The sequence below is a fragment of the Rhinolophus sinicus genome, chromosome 1 (assembly GCF_057876585.1).
Source record: "Rhinolophus sinicus isolate RSI-liver-muscle chromosome 1, RSI-T2T, whole genome shotgun sequence".
NCBI lineage: Eukaryota > Metazoa > Chordata > Mammalia > Chiroptera > Rhinolophidae > Rhinolophus > Rhinolophus sinicus.
The window spans coordinates 184721899-184736304 of record NC_142501.1 but is presented as its reverse complement, the minus strand read 5'-3'; the positions used below and the strand labels follow the sequence as shown (position 1 = coordinate 184736304).

Here is a 14406-nt window from a genome sequence, read left to right as displayed (position 1 = left end):
TGTTAATCTCATCCAGAAACACCCTCACAGACACACCCAGAATAATGTTTAACCAAGTATTTGGGTACCCTGCAGCCCAGTCAAGTTGACACATAAAATTAACAATCATACTACCTTTTACCTAATACTTTTAGCAGCCACTGATGATTATTGCCTATATCAATTATGTCATCAGGTGTTAAAATGGTGATTTTTAAATGTCAATATTTCTTCTGCATATACTACCCAAAATTCTGTCAGTAGAAACTTTCTCTCACCAGCTATTGATTACCCAGAAATACAGTGTGTAGAGAAAGGGTACAATCAGTATGTCTTTTTTGATGACTTAGTTTTCTAAGTAGTTATCACTATTTTAACCCCAAACTCTGTCAGTTGTCTGAATCATTTTCGATATGGTCACTCCCATCAGCTGCTCTATCCATTTCATCTTCCTTAACAAGGTTCTCCAAGGGCCTTCAAACCTCTTGGAGAGGTATCTGACTGATTATCCTCTAGACCCGGGACACATTCATCCTGGGATCTCCCTTCACCATCATTCTGGGAATTCCCTTTGGCTGTCTCCTGTGTGTAACCTCCTGCTTTTTGGATGCCATGTCTTTCTTTCCATTTTGGTGGAGCATATCCTCCAATATTTCCTAGAGAAAGGGTGTATGATAATTCCAAATTCTTGGTTGGAAATACTTTTATTTGAGACCTCTGAAGATGTTGGTTCATTTGTTTTCTAGCTCTCAGTGTTTTTATTGAGAACTTCAGTTCATTTTTATTCTTGGTTCTTTGTAAATTTTCCTCCTTGGGAGCTTGTAGTATTTCCAAACAATTTCAGAATTTGGGAAACAGTATTGTGAAATCTTATGCTGCTATGCTTTGTGTGTTTAAGTTTTATTCATTGAGCAGGACATTCAAGGAAGGACTCAAATCCTTCAGTTCTAGGAAATTTTGTTGAATAATTTCTTTCATTATTTCCTCCTGTGACTTTTCTCTTTCTAGATCTCCTAATATTTGGATGTTGGATTTCCTGGACTGTTATTTTAAAAAAAATTCTCCTCAATTTTTCATCTTTTGGGATTTTTTGCTCTGCATTCTGGAAGATCTCTTCACCTTTACTTCCATTCCTGCTACCTTGTTTTTAATTTCCAAGAGCCCCATTTTGTTTCCTTAATATTAAGGCCCTGCCATATATTTGATAAATCTTTTAGTATGTATCTCTAAATTTATTCTTTTAAAATGTATAATGACAATATTATTACACCAAAAAAAGCAAGACTTTAATATCAAGAATCCACGGACTTCCTCAGGAGGCAAAAAAAGTTCTGATGTTCTTTATTTTTATATTAGGAGTCATTGAGGATCATTGTTTTTATCCATTATTTTGTTAGAAGGTGTAAAATGGTAATATTATAAATCTATCTTTCCTTCTTTATTTTAGCTGTACTTCTACAAAGAGAAACTTCCCTTCATCAACTTTTTCATTACATGACGTATAGTTAGTGCACGCAGTGCAGAGTAAGTGCTTAATTATTTCCCTTTACCAGTTTTGAAAATAGTACGTTGGTTCACCAACATCTTCCAAGGGTAAGAATGAGTTCTTTATAAATTATTGTTATTATGAAAACCTATATTTGAACATATTTGATTTAATATCTTTGTTATTGCCCTGTAGCATTCTAATTGTGTCAGCTTTGACGTGGGAAAGCTTCTTCAAGTTGGTTCCTGAGCCCTTTTGACACAATCCTAGTACTTCTTGATAATTTTGTTGTTTCTGGTTTGACAAGATATTTCAGGTTCATTTGCATGACCCATGTTTGGAATCATGAATTTCAATTGATAGTATCAATGACTTATAATTTACCTTAAAAAATAGCCTTTCACTGAAAAAGCCTAGAAATATGGACCAACTCACAAGCAATCAATACTCCTAGAGTCCAGATTTTAATATTTGAATACCATTTCCCTCTAAGAAGAACCAGGACTTCTTCGAGAAATGGTTGATTGCAAATGTGGTGCTGTTTTCATCTGAAGCTTAGAATCCTCTTCCTAGCTCATTCCTGTTATTAGCAGAATTCATAATTATACTGTGATGTCATTCTATATAAAGACCCCTGGTTAAGAATCCTCTATATGGCGGAGTAGGTAAGTGCTGTGCTTTTCTCCTCTCACAATCATATCAAAATTACAACTAAACTACAGACAACCATCATTGAGAATCGTCTGAAGTCTATCAGAAAAGAAGTCCTACAACTAAGAATACATGGAAGAAGCCACATCATACAGGTAGGAGGGCTGGAGACGGGGAAAGGGCTGAACCCGTACCTGTGTATGGCAGTTAAAAACCAAAGGGGATATCTCAGCTGCAGAGGTCCCCCCTGAGAATCAAGGGGTCCAACCCAACACCAAAGTCCCTAACCCAGGGTTCGTGCCGGGAAGAGAAGTCCCCATAACTCTGGCTGTGAAAACCAGCAGAGATGGTAGCTGAGTGAGATGGAGGGTAGCTGGAGTCCCAGGTACTCCTCTTAAAAAGCCCATGCATGGACTTACTCGCTGATGGACTCACTCGCTCTGAGCTCCAGTGCTGGAGCAGCAGCTTGAAAGGTGCCAGGGATACGTGGGTGAGGAACTGAATTGTTGGGATTCAGGCCAAAGGCTGGAGGAGCAGCTGTTTCCCAGAAGCCATTGTTTCTTGGTTGAGCCTTCCCCCATTGCTGGCATGCAGATGCAGGTGGCCACCATATCTGAGCCTTCGTCAATCTAGCCCTGCCCTGCTGATTCCCTGAGAACACGCCCCACCAACTTTCAGGCCCACCCAAGCTGTTTCCAGTGGCTTTTCCTTACAAAGGACCTGTCTTAGCTCATGCTGCTGACTTTCCTAAAATATCTCAAAGGTTTGCAAACTCCAAATAAGCACCTTGGTGTGCCTGTACCTCTTGCTGAGTCACTTCAAGCCCACCATTGGTGGCAGCCAGCCTCGGTTTGAGGCTTAATCAATCCTAGGCACCTCCACGTCCAGCATGAGTGGTGGTTTTCTGTGGATTGCTTCGTAACGCATGCGAGGTGGCCCCAGGCAGGGCACAGGTTGCGACTGAACTTGGCCTTCAATGGGGCCTCTCCCAGGAGGCTGCAAGGCCGGCATGCCTGGTGGCCAGCGTTGGACCTAACCAGAGCACCACCCAGCCACTTCCAAGTACAACACAGCCAAAGGGAAGGCTGGGCAGGCAACCAAGCCTTGCTAAAATGAATCCTGCACCATGGAGTCAGCCCCTGCACAACAGCTCCTCCATTGTAGTCACAGCCAGTCCTCACACCCAACCAGCCCAAGGGTCAATCCCTCCCAAGGACATGCAAACAGCAACCAAGGCAATATAACCTACACAAGGGACATACCTGGAGTGTCAGGTGACCAGGGACACTGCCACTGAGCCCCACAGGACACATACTAAGTCCCTCTGGTGAGACCAGGAGACATAGCAGCTCTACCTAATACATAGAAGCAAACATAGGGAGGCAACCAAAATGGGGAGACAAAACAAAAAAACAAACAAACAAACCATATCCCAAAGGAAAGAACAGAACAAAGCTCCAGGAAAAGAATGAAATGAAATGGAGACAAGAAATCTACCAAATGCAGAGTTCAAAACACTGGTTATAAGGATGCTCAATAATCTCAGTGAGAAGTTCAACAAAGAGACAGAAAACATAAAAATGGAGATAGAACACACAAAAAGGAATCAGTCAGAAATGCAGAATACAATAACTGAAATAAAGACTACATGACAAAAAAATCAACAGTAGATTACATGAAACAGAGGATCAAATCAGCAATTTAGAAGATAAGGTAACAGAAAACACCCCATCAGAACAACATAAAGAAAAAAGAATCCAAAAACTAATGAGAGTTTAAGGGGCCTCTGAGACAGTATCAAGCACACCAACATTCGCATCATAGGGTTACCAGAAGAAAAATAAAAAGAGCAAGGAACCGAAAACGTATTTGAAGAAACAATGATGGAAAACTTCCCTAATCTGGTGAAGGAAATAGACGTAGAAGCCTAGGAAGCACAGAGCCCAAACAAGATGAACTCAAACAGGCCCACACCAAAACACATTATAATTAAAATGCCAAAGTTTAAAGACAAAGAGAGAATCTTAAAAGCAACAAGAGAAAAGCAGTTAGTTACTAACAAGAGAGCTCCCATAAGACTATGAGCTGATTTCTCAACAGAAACTTTGCAGGCCAGATGAATTGGAATGAAATATTCAAAGTGATTAAAAGCAAGGACCTACAACTAAGATTACTCTATACAGCAAAGCTATTATTTGGAATTGAAAGACAGATATGTAAACAGCTTCCCAGACAAGCAAAAGCTAAAGTTCATCACCACCAAATCAGTTATACAAGAAATGTTAGAAGGACTTCTTTAAGAAGAAAAAAAGATAAATAATATGAATAATAAAATGACAATAATTACCTACTTATCAACAATTACTTTAAATGTCAATGGATTATTAAATACTCCAATCAAAAGACATGGGGTGGCTGAATGGATAAGGAAACAAAACCCATACATATATTGCTTACAAGAGAACCACTTCAGATCAAAAGAGACACAGAGACTGAAAGTAAAGAGATGGAAAAAGCTATTTAATGAAAATGAAAACAAAAAAGCTGAAGTAGCAATACTTATACCAGACAAAATGTACTTTAAAACAAAGGTTATAACAGGAGACAAAGAAGGACCCAGTAATCCTACTTTCTGGGTATCTGAAAACACTCAAAACACTACTTCGAGAGGACAAGTGCATCCATATGTTCACTGTAGCATTATTTACAATAGTCAAGATATGGAGGCAACTTGGGTATCCATCAATGAATCAATAGATACAGAAGAAGGGACACATATAAACAGTGGAATATTAATCAGTCATTAAAAGAATGAAATTTTGCCATCTGCAATATAGTGGATAGACCTAGATGGTATTGTGCTGAATGGAATAAGTCAGACAGAGAAAGACAAATATCATATTATTTCACTGTATGTGGAATCTGAAGGACAAAATAAATGAACAAACAACATAGAAACAAACCCATAGAAACAGAGAGTATTTTGATGGTGGCCAGATGGGTGGAGAGTTAGGGGGATGGGTAAAAGAGAGGATGGGAGTAAGTGGTACAAATTGGTCATTACAAAATAATTATGGAGATGTAAAATATAGCATAAGGAATACAGTCAATAATATTGTAATAACTATGTATGGTGTCGGGGGGGGTTAGTAGATTTACTGGGGTGATCACTTTGTAACTTACATAAATGTCTAACCATTGTGTTGTACACCTGAAACTAATGTAATATTGTATGTCAACTGTAATTGAAAAAAATGTTTTTTTAAAAAGCATCCTCTAGAAAAAGCTATAGGGAAACATTGATATTTTAACTGATCTAATAACAAGATCTAATTTTCATTTTAGAAATACCACTCTGACAGAAATGTCAAGAATGTTGGGATTGGCAGGTGAATAGAGAGCAGCTGCACCGCTAGGTATTCAGTTAAGGAGCTTAGTTGTGATTCAGGCTGAATACGGGACAGGCCTAATTTAAGACAGTAGCAGTGTGGTAACTAAATAGGGGACCCATTTACTAGTTATCAAGAGTTAGCAACTTCAAGTTTTAGATATTGGGTGTGTGTATTGAGGGGAGAGGTTGTTGGATTATGGAGGAGCAGAGCTTCAAATTACTATCTTGGTGCCAGGCCCAAGCTGTGGAGAAGAGTTCAGAGTAATGGAAATGGGAAAAGAGGTAAATCATGCATGAAGCTCCCCCCGACCCCCAGCTCACCCTCCTATAATCTAGCCCTGGAATAATTAGGTGAATTTGAAAATGTTGTACACAGGTGGGCATTCTACCCTGTGTGGTACCAGCTGGCCTCCTAAGCCTGAATTTCAGTCCTCTAAGGATTTCTTGAGGAGCGAATCATATAGAGGCTCCTTTTCAGCTGACTCAGTGAAAAATACTAGACAGAAATCTCCTGACGTGAAGAGAAGTCTCCAAGTGGGTGTTAACCAAAACGGGTTAGCTTGTAATACAGAAAAGCGTTAATTTGAGCAAAAGAATTGCATTCTGAGGGACTCAGATTCAGGTGACAATCTAAAGTGTGCTCTGGAGAGAACAAAGAAAGGCAGGGTTTATAAGGGCAAAAACTACTGTGTAATTCTTCCATGCAAATAAAAGATTGCTGGCTAGGTTAACAGGGATTGGTTAGTTCCAACGTGCACATGAGGGAGGTGAAAATTACAAGAAAGGAAACAAAGCCCATATATTTCCATGCAGCATCTGATGTTCTAGGATGTTTATGGCTCAGCCTCGAACTGAGTTTAGCAACAGCTTAGCGACTTAATAGTGGCTCTGAGAACTGAGCGACAAGATGTGCATAGGCCCAACTTCCTTAATAGCCTTCTGACTCTTAAGTGACTCTCTTAGCAATGCTTATTCTATTTTATTTTCTCCAGTACCACGTGGTAGAGGCACTTTGCAAATAACCACTAAGCCCAGCCGAGGTATTAGTCACTGATGTCCAGAGATGGTACATTGTCCTTTTGAAATTATGCGTCGAGAATTTTAAAGCGAAGGAGAACGTGCGCAAAATGAGTTGTTCAGTAAATCAATTCTTCCCTTTCCACGGATGGAGAAAACCCATTTTTAAACATGACCAGGATAACATGGGCACAGACTAAGCTGACACAGGACTGGTGGACGGGTTCACGGAGGAAAAGCAAGAAGGGCGGAACTCCACGTCAGTACCTTCTCCTCACTAGTATTAGCGCGAAGAGCCAGGAGTCAGTCATCTTCCTTGCCCTTCACGCAGAAGCACGCGCCTGGGACTCCGGCTCAGCCTCCACGCATGCGCAGCGCAAAGCAGCTGACCCAGCCTCGGTTCCACGATCATCTTCCCAAGCGGCGTCTCTTCCTCAGAACTAAGGAGGAGGAGTGTCGTGGGCGCTCGAAGCCCCGCCCTCAGCTCGTCCTCGGGTTCTTGCCTGCCGCTTCGTCCCTCCCCACATACCTCTGCCCAGACGCTTTGGGAAGGCCCGGCAGACGCACCCGTAGCCGGAGTCGCGAGCACGAGCGCGTGCGTACGTCTGCGCGTGCCGGCCCCGACGCGAGGAGACCCCGCCTCCTGCCCCGCCCCCGCCGGTCCCTCCTCCTCCTGCGGTCCGGGCACTGAGAACCCCTGTAGCCCAGCGCACTCTGCAGCCATGGAGGTCCCCGGGAGCCTGTGCAAGAAAGTCAAGCTGAGCAATAACGCGCAGAATTGGGTGAGTGGGGCCAGAGGAGGCTGGGAGCCTCTGCAGCTGGTTCCAGAGCCGCTGCCTCCCTCCCGCCTCCTCTGCATCCTCCCTAGAGCCCCGGGGATGGGTACCCGAGGCCGCGGCGCCTTCCAGTTGGGGTGGTGGCGGGGGGGGGTGCAGGGCGGAGTGGGGCGGCGGGGGTCTGGGGTTGGGCCGCGAATGCGATCCGACCTGCCGTCAATGGGAAGGACGACCCCTTCCCCAGCTCCTCGACTCGGATGAGGCCTCGAGTTAAAAATCTTTCCTGAGTGAGCTGGCGGCTGCCGGAACCTGCACCCCCGACGGGGGAGCCGCACGCATCCCCTGGAGTGGCATGAAGGTCTGCAGAGGAGGCGGAGGCGGGCGCCTTCCGTGTGTTGCTGGTTTTTCTTGGCTCTGCCAGTGCAGTTAGCTCAGGTTTGGATCCGTCTCCAAGTCTTTCCATTTCTGAGTTTCACTGAAGGGAGACTACCCAACAATGTGGCCATTCATGAGTTGAGACTGCCCTGAACTGAGGTTCTTTGTGGCTCCGTGTTAAATTGGAATGCCTAACAAATAACATGGAGTTTTAAGACTCGATTACTAGAGACTGGAAGGTGTGGGAAGACTAATGGTTTATAACGTTTAGTTAGCAACGATTGCCAGCTGACTTTGATGGTCAGGTAGTGTGTCCTCATTTAGGTTCCTCTTCCTTTCTTAATTGTTCCTTTGATAAGAAAAAGCCTTCAGCTGAGAGCATAAGTACCCATCAGGGTGGGGGTGGGGTCCAAATTGGCAGTCTGGAAAGGAGCTGGTTTTAGGTTTCGGTGGACATTTTTATTGCACAGTACAACAAAATCACTAGGTTTAAACACACCCTTGCAAATCATTACCCTTGGTGAATCAAAGAAAAAAAAGTTATTTCAGGCAAATGTTCATTTGCAGTTATTAATTTACCATATCTGTTGCCAAGGATTCTCACCTGATTCCTTTTCTTTCCGTTATTAACTCTTAGGTGACAAGGGAAAGGAGGTACAAGGTAAATTAGAATATTGGAAAGAGCACGGGCCTAAGTGGCCTGGTCTCTGGTTCCAGCTGTGTGATCTTGAGGAAAATCACTTCTTTATACCTCAGCTGATTAGGGGTATGATAGTGTGTACTGCACAGGGTTATTTTGAGAAGTAAAGAATATAATGAATTTGAAAGTGCAATGAAGCCACTGCCCTGAAACTATTGATGCTGCTTCGGCTGCCATGAGTATTTCCCGGTTAGGGTAATACGGTCGACTAACTTAGGGTATGTAAAGGTAATTTCAGTTACACCATCCATTGCTTATTTATTTACTGTTCTGTGTGCCAAATAAGTGCATATTCTTTGTAGAGACCTGTGCTAGACATGGAAAAAATAAAAAAATGAGGGACTCAATGCTTTGCATTCTCGATGCTCATGGCCTGACTGGAGTCGTAAGTGGTCTTTGCCAGGTGATGAATTTATTATCCTTATGACCACCGTGAGTAGTCTAGACAAGTTTTTTTTTCCTAAGTTTAGAGGAGAGATTAATTTAGCCTGGGTATTTTTTTGGGGAGGGTTTACAGAGGAACATGTGCTTAGATTTCTGAGGCAGAGGAGATATGTGTGAATTAGGGTTGGAAATAAGAATTTTTATTTTTATTCCAGGACCAAGTAAGAATTGAACTACTTTGGAGAGTTTTTGTTGAGGAGTGGAGATAAATTGGACAGTGTGGGGCTAGGTTATGTAGTTGTTAATGTTTGCCTGCAGAGTTAAGACTTGATTTTGTGGGAGAGTTTTGATGAGGCTAGGATTTTTAATTTTTTGGGGCCTTGTAAATCTTTCTTTCCCCCAATAGGGAACACCCACCATTTTTCCCTTTCACGTACGTAAATCAACAGATAGGCACAAGTGTGAAGAACCCATACACCTTTAATGTTCCCATTACATGATAAAATTGGTGTTCCAGGAACACCTGTCTTTGGAAGCAGTTAGACATTGTTAGATCCCAAATGTGGAAGCCCTGGAGAATAGACAGGGTTATAGTGAGGTTTCAATGAGTTACAAGCATACCTCATTTTATTGCACTTTGCAGATACTGTGTTTTCAGCAGTATTGAGGCAAGATCCTCCTCCAGCAAATAGATTACGACTCTGACTCACTGAAAGCTCAGGTGATGGTTGCCATTTTGAGCAATAGAGTATGTTTTAATCAAGGTATATACATTGTCATTTTTAGACATAATGCTATTGCACACTTAATAGAATACAGTATAGTGTAAACATAATTTTTATGTGCACTGAGAAGCCAAAAATTTTTGTGACAGACTTTATTGCAATATTTGCTTTATTGCTGTGGTCTGGAACTGAACCTGCGATACCTCTGAGGTATGCCGGTAATAGATTTGAAGCGTACCTGGCACATGCCTTTATTGCAGGTGCTGGGGAAGCAGTGGTAAAAACCAGAAAAGAGTCCTGCTCTCATGGATGTTACATTCTACCTGGGAGAGAGTTAAATGAAAAGCAAATAAAAGTGAATGAAATAATTTTCCCTTTTATCAGTTCTACCGTTTCCGAACAATTTGTCCCTTACACTGTTAGATGCCTTTCATAGAAGGATTTTGGGGAAGACTGTAGTGGTCCACAAATGAAAGAAAGATGTAGAAATGGAACTCACAGCATATCAAAAGACAACCAAGAGGCCAGTGTATTCATTCTTCAGAGCATTGGTCTGGCTGTGGTCAGGGGCAGGTATTGATCTTACTACCCTACAAACTAGGGAGATGCTGCTGGAATTGTCCAAAAAAAGGGAAAAGCTGGACTTTTACTAAGAACGGAATCTTGATGTTGACTAACAACAAGAAGAAGAATGATAGCCAGGTCTAGATCTGTGTTGTCAATCTGGTAGCCACAAGCCACCAGTGGCAACTTAAATTTAGTAAAATTAAAAATTATTTTCCTTCGTTTCACTGGCCATCACATTTCAAGTGCTCTATTGCTACATGTAGCAAGTGGCCACTGTATTGGAAAGCACAGTGGGGAACAGTTTCATCTAAGTACGATGCTCTACTGGACAGGACAGGCCTAGATGGTCACTTTGGGATGGATGCCAACATTTTTTTTCTACTTATCTATGTATTTACGTATTCACGTTTTTATTTTTACTTTCTTCCCAGGGCAAGGAAATTTTGAGAGCTAGTGGCTATTATCACTGTTTTAGGCAATTATGCAGCCCTGGCTTCTTGAGGGTACCCAGCAGTAGTAGCCTGCCCTTAGCATACTTGCTTCTCTAAATGTGAAATAAGCTTCCACAGCCTGGCTCTGTTACATTGAATTTTGAGGAGTAGTTCTCTACTCCAGTGGTTCTCAACCTGGTAGAATACCCCCACCCCCAGGGGGCATTTGGCAATATCTGGAGACATTTTTGGTTGTTAATTTGTGTATGTGTGGTGGGTGGTGCTTCTGGCATCTGGTGGGTAAAGGGCGGAGATGCTGCTAAACATCCTCAAGTGCATAGGACAGCTCCCATGATAGATGATCTGGGCCAGAAAGTCATTCATGCTGAAGTTGAGAAACCCCGTTCTCTTGGCTTTGAGTAAGAAAAAGGGGGGAAAAAAATTACACATCTGAAATGCAAAAGTAGTAATTTAAAATAAATCCAATTGATAATAGCATTTTCTCTTCCACCATCTCTTGCTCTGAGATGGGTCAATTACCCCTAGCACCCCAACAACAAAACTCCAGCTCTGATTTGTTTTAAAAGTACATTAGTTCAAATGAAGAGAACAGTGTTTCTTTTTGGTATTCACCTAAGTGGTAATCATTTTAGTGAACTATCCTTTCCTAAGGACATAGTTCTTTACCAAATACGTTTTAACTGAGTAAAATAGTGTAAATATTAGACATTATTTTATACAAGTCTATTTTCTAACTAGCTACTTTCTGAATTTATTTTTTTATTAGTTTTAGACGTCTCTTTTCTAACTTTAGATGAATGCAGCCATTTATTCAGGCTCCTTTCTCTCCTCTCTAGTTCCTTTGATTCTTGCATCCCTTCTCTTTGTTTTTATCTCTCTATTGTGTTAAGTGTACAATTCAGTGTGTGTTTTTTTTGTATATTCAGAGTTGTGCAACCATCATCAATATCTAATTTTAGATATTTTCATCACTGCCAACAGAAACCCTGTACCCGTTAGCAGCCTTTCCCTATCTTACCGCTTCCCTGCTTCCAGCCCTTGACAACCAATAATACACTTTGAGTCTCTGGATTCCTTCTTTTAGACTTTCCTGTAAATGGAATCATACAGTATGTGGCCTTTGTGTGTGTCTTCTTTCACTTAGCGTAAGTTTTCAAGGTTAATCCATGCTGTAGCATGTATCAATATTTTATCCCTTTATATAGCTGAATAGTATTCCATTGTGTGGCTATACCACCTGTTGTTCATTTATCATTTGATAGACATTTGACTTGTTTCTGCTCTTTGGCTGTTATGAATAATGTTGCTATGATCACTCCTGGTTTTAATAGTTAATTTCAACCTTTGAGGTAGACATTAGTGTAGTTTTGGCTGCCCAGCCTCTGAACTGGCCCCACTGTCACTGTAGTCGAGGCAGGAGTCTGTCACAGTGCAGTGATTTATTTATCTGTTTGTAGTCAGTGCCCTTCCCTGAAGAGTTTTGTTCTCTTATCCCCAGTGTCTAGAAGGGATCAGTCAGCAATACCGAGTGAATGAATAGGTAGTTCCAGACTCATTTTTGACTTCTAGGCATCTCTGAAGGCTAGAATCCCCATCTGGAGCTCCTCCAGTGGCTCTTCGATTGAAGGTATTAATATTTTTAAAAAATCTATTAAGTAAGTATTCTTTAAATACTCTTTAATCTTTAAAACAGAATAGTTGGAGAGTCAAAATGTATATGCAGAGTGTGCATGACAATTGTTGGCTATCAGATAAGCGTGCTGGTAACTTAGTTCTGATTCAGGTTTGGGGTGAGCCTAAGGTTTGCTTCCTGCCAAGCAACCAGTGTAGCTGGGCATGCTTTGTGGTCCTTTCATCCTCCCAAGATTAAAGTGTAGCCTTCTCAAGTTGTTTTCTCAACCTCCGGGAATTGAATGTCTCCGCTTTTGCTATTTGTCTTTGGCTTGCTAATGTTCAAAAGATTAATTTCAGTTATCAGAAACTGAACTAACGGTTTTAGTTATCAGTAACTGTGAACTTAGGGTTTCTTCACATTGCATTTTATCATCTCTTCAGGTTTATCCAAATATGTCTTGGGACATAAAAGAAATGTGCCTATTACCATTTCAGGGATTCTCTTTGGAGGGATACACTGGTTTAGCAGTCAGTTTAAGGTGGATTGTGGGATGGGTGGTAGATGTGGAACTCCAGAATTATGCTTGATATTTGATGTGCTCCGTGCCTTTACTTAAAAATGCAGAGTTCTTTGCTTAAAAATGCAGAGTTCTTAAAATGATAATAAAGTCATAAAGCATGAACTTCTCTAAATAACATCATAAGAAAAGTTAATTTGCCCCATAGGGAAGTGGATCAAATAACAAAACAGCCCACGTGGAAATTAAGGTTCAAACGGGCACAGGGACACTTGTGTGGATGATGAGGACAGAAGTTTGTAAAATGTACAGAAAATGTGCAGTGTGAATACCAGAGGCCATGTGACTAGCCTAGTAAATAGAACTGATAGTCATTTAGTCCCAAACTTAGAAAGTGAATGAGTTCTTTTGAAACAAATTGTCCCAGTTCTGCTAGACTTAAGATTTCTGAATGTCAGTCATCATTTCATTTGCAAGTTACACAGAGAAAACATCATACTTTAAAATAAATGCCTTGTATGTAACTTGTAGTGAGTGCTGGCTGGACACAAGAAGAAAGGGTGGGCATTGTGGAAAAAAACAAAGAACTATATAACTCATAGTGCTTGACCTGGCTCCCAACCAAGTCAAAATATATACACACAAAAAGACCAAAAAGTATAAAAAGTATAAAAAGTAACAAACAAACAATATGGACAGGAAATGTTGTAGGGACTGTAACACGTAACCAGACCATTGAAGACAGAATAGGACTAGCTTCAGAAGGAAATACTGACAGACTCTTGGTCTTTAGTGAGTGAGTCAGAATTGTCGTGTTTTCCTGGCAGAATTATAGAAAGGATTTGGCTAGAGTGGGTGGAAAGGAAAAGAAAGGGGAAGGGGAACGAGAAGAAGATTGCATATGAAATTGGCCTTCAGATGCTTATAAAGTTCAGGCATATGCCCACCCCCTTGCAGTTCCAGTAGTTTTAAAAAGTGCTCTTTGATTTACTCTGAAAAACTGGGAGGGAGGAGAATGTGGCAAATCCTTTTGTTCCCTTCCCCCTTTTGTATCCCCCCCCCCCCCACTCCGGTTCAAGCCATTGTTTCTCAGTCTAGTTGTGTAGGACACAGCTCCCTGGCCCATGCTGGTATTATGAGCCTTGCGCTCCCCCCCCCCCCCCCCCCCGCCCCCGAGGCCGTCCGTCACTGGTTGTTGGCCGGCCGTTCACAGCAGCTCATGACAGTTCTCGCCGGCTGCTGGCCACGCACGCTGACCGCCGGCCGCTCGTGCTGGCCACCAGCCGCTCATGGCAGCACATGGTAGCCCACAGCAGCATACGACAGCCCTTGGCAGCTCTCGCCAATCTCTGGCTGCTCACGGGCAGCCCAGCTCCAGGGATAGCCATTGTTCACAATCTTAGCTGTAGGGGGGCGCAGCTCACTGGCCCATGTGGGAATCGAACCAGCGACCTTGGCCTTAGGAGCACAGAGCTCCAACCGCCTGAGCCACCGGGCTGGCCCACAAATCCATTTTTTTAAAGTTTATTTTTTTATTTGAAAAAATATCAAACATAGATAAACAATAAGCCTCCTTATATTCAGACTGCCATATTTGCTGCCAGAATTTTTTTAAATGTAGGAGGCGAGAAACCCCAAGGGAGCATTCTTTTCTAGTGATTAAATTCGATGATCTCGGCTTATCTGTATTTTCTGTCAGCCATAGCCTGTCAGCTAATTTTTATACATTTTACTAAATTTACTAAGAAAATCAGAAGACATGTTATAGGGC

The 14406-nt window shown here is 41.9% G+C and overlaps 2 protein-coding genes across 5 annotated transcripts in view; one reads left to right on the top strand and one right to left on the bottom strand.

Annotated features, from left to right (window-relative positions):
- The window catches only part of SGMS2 (sphingomyelin synthase 2), a 154833-nt gene extending 147902 nt beyond the window's left edge, over positions 1 to 6931 (bottom strand). For all 4 annotated transcript variants that reach the window (XM_074322676.2, XM_088792364.1, XM_074322680.2 and 1 more), the window contains exon 1: positions 6792 to 6931. The gene's annotated coding sequence lies outside the window, so the exon portion shown is untranslated. The remainder of the gene's footprint in view (positions 1 to 6791) is intronic.
- A 175-nt stretch (positions 6932 to 7106) lies between these two features.
- PAPSS1 (3'-phosphoadenosine 5'-phosphosulfate synthase 1) overlaps positions 7107 to 14406 on the top strand; it is a 98203-nt gene continuing 90903 nt past the window's right edge. Inside the window, exon 1 of the mRNA XM_019741988.3 lies at positions 7107 to 7306. Coding sequence (XP_019597547.1) covers positions 7247 to 7306 — 60 coding nt within the window. The 5' untranslated portion in view covers positions 7107 to 7246. The remainder of the gene's footprint in view (positions 7307 to 14406) is intronic.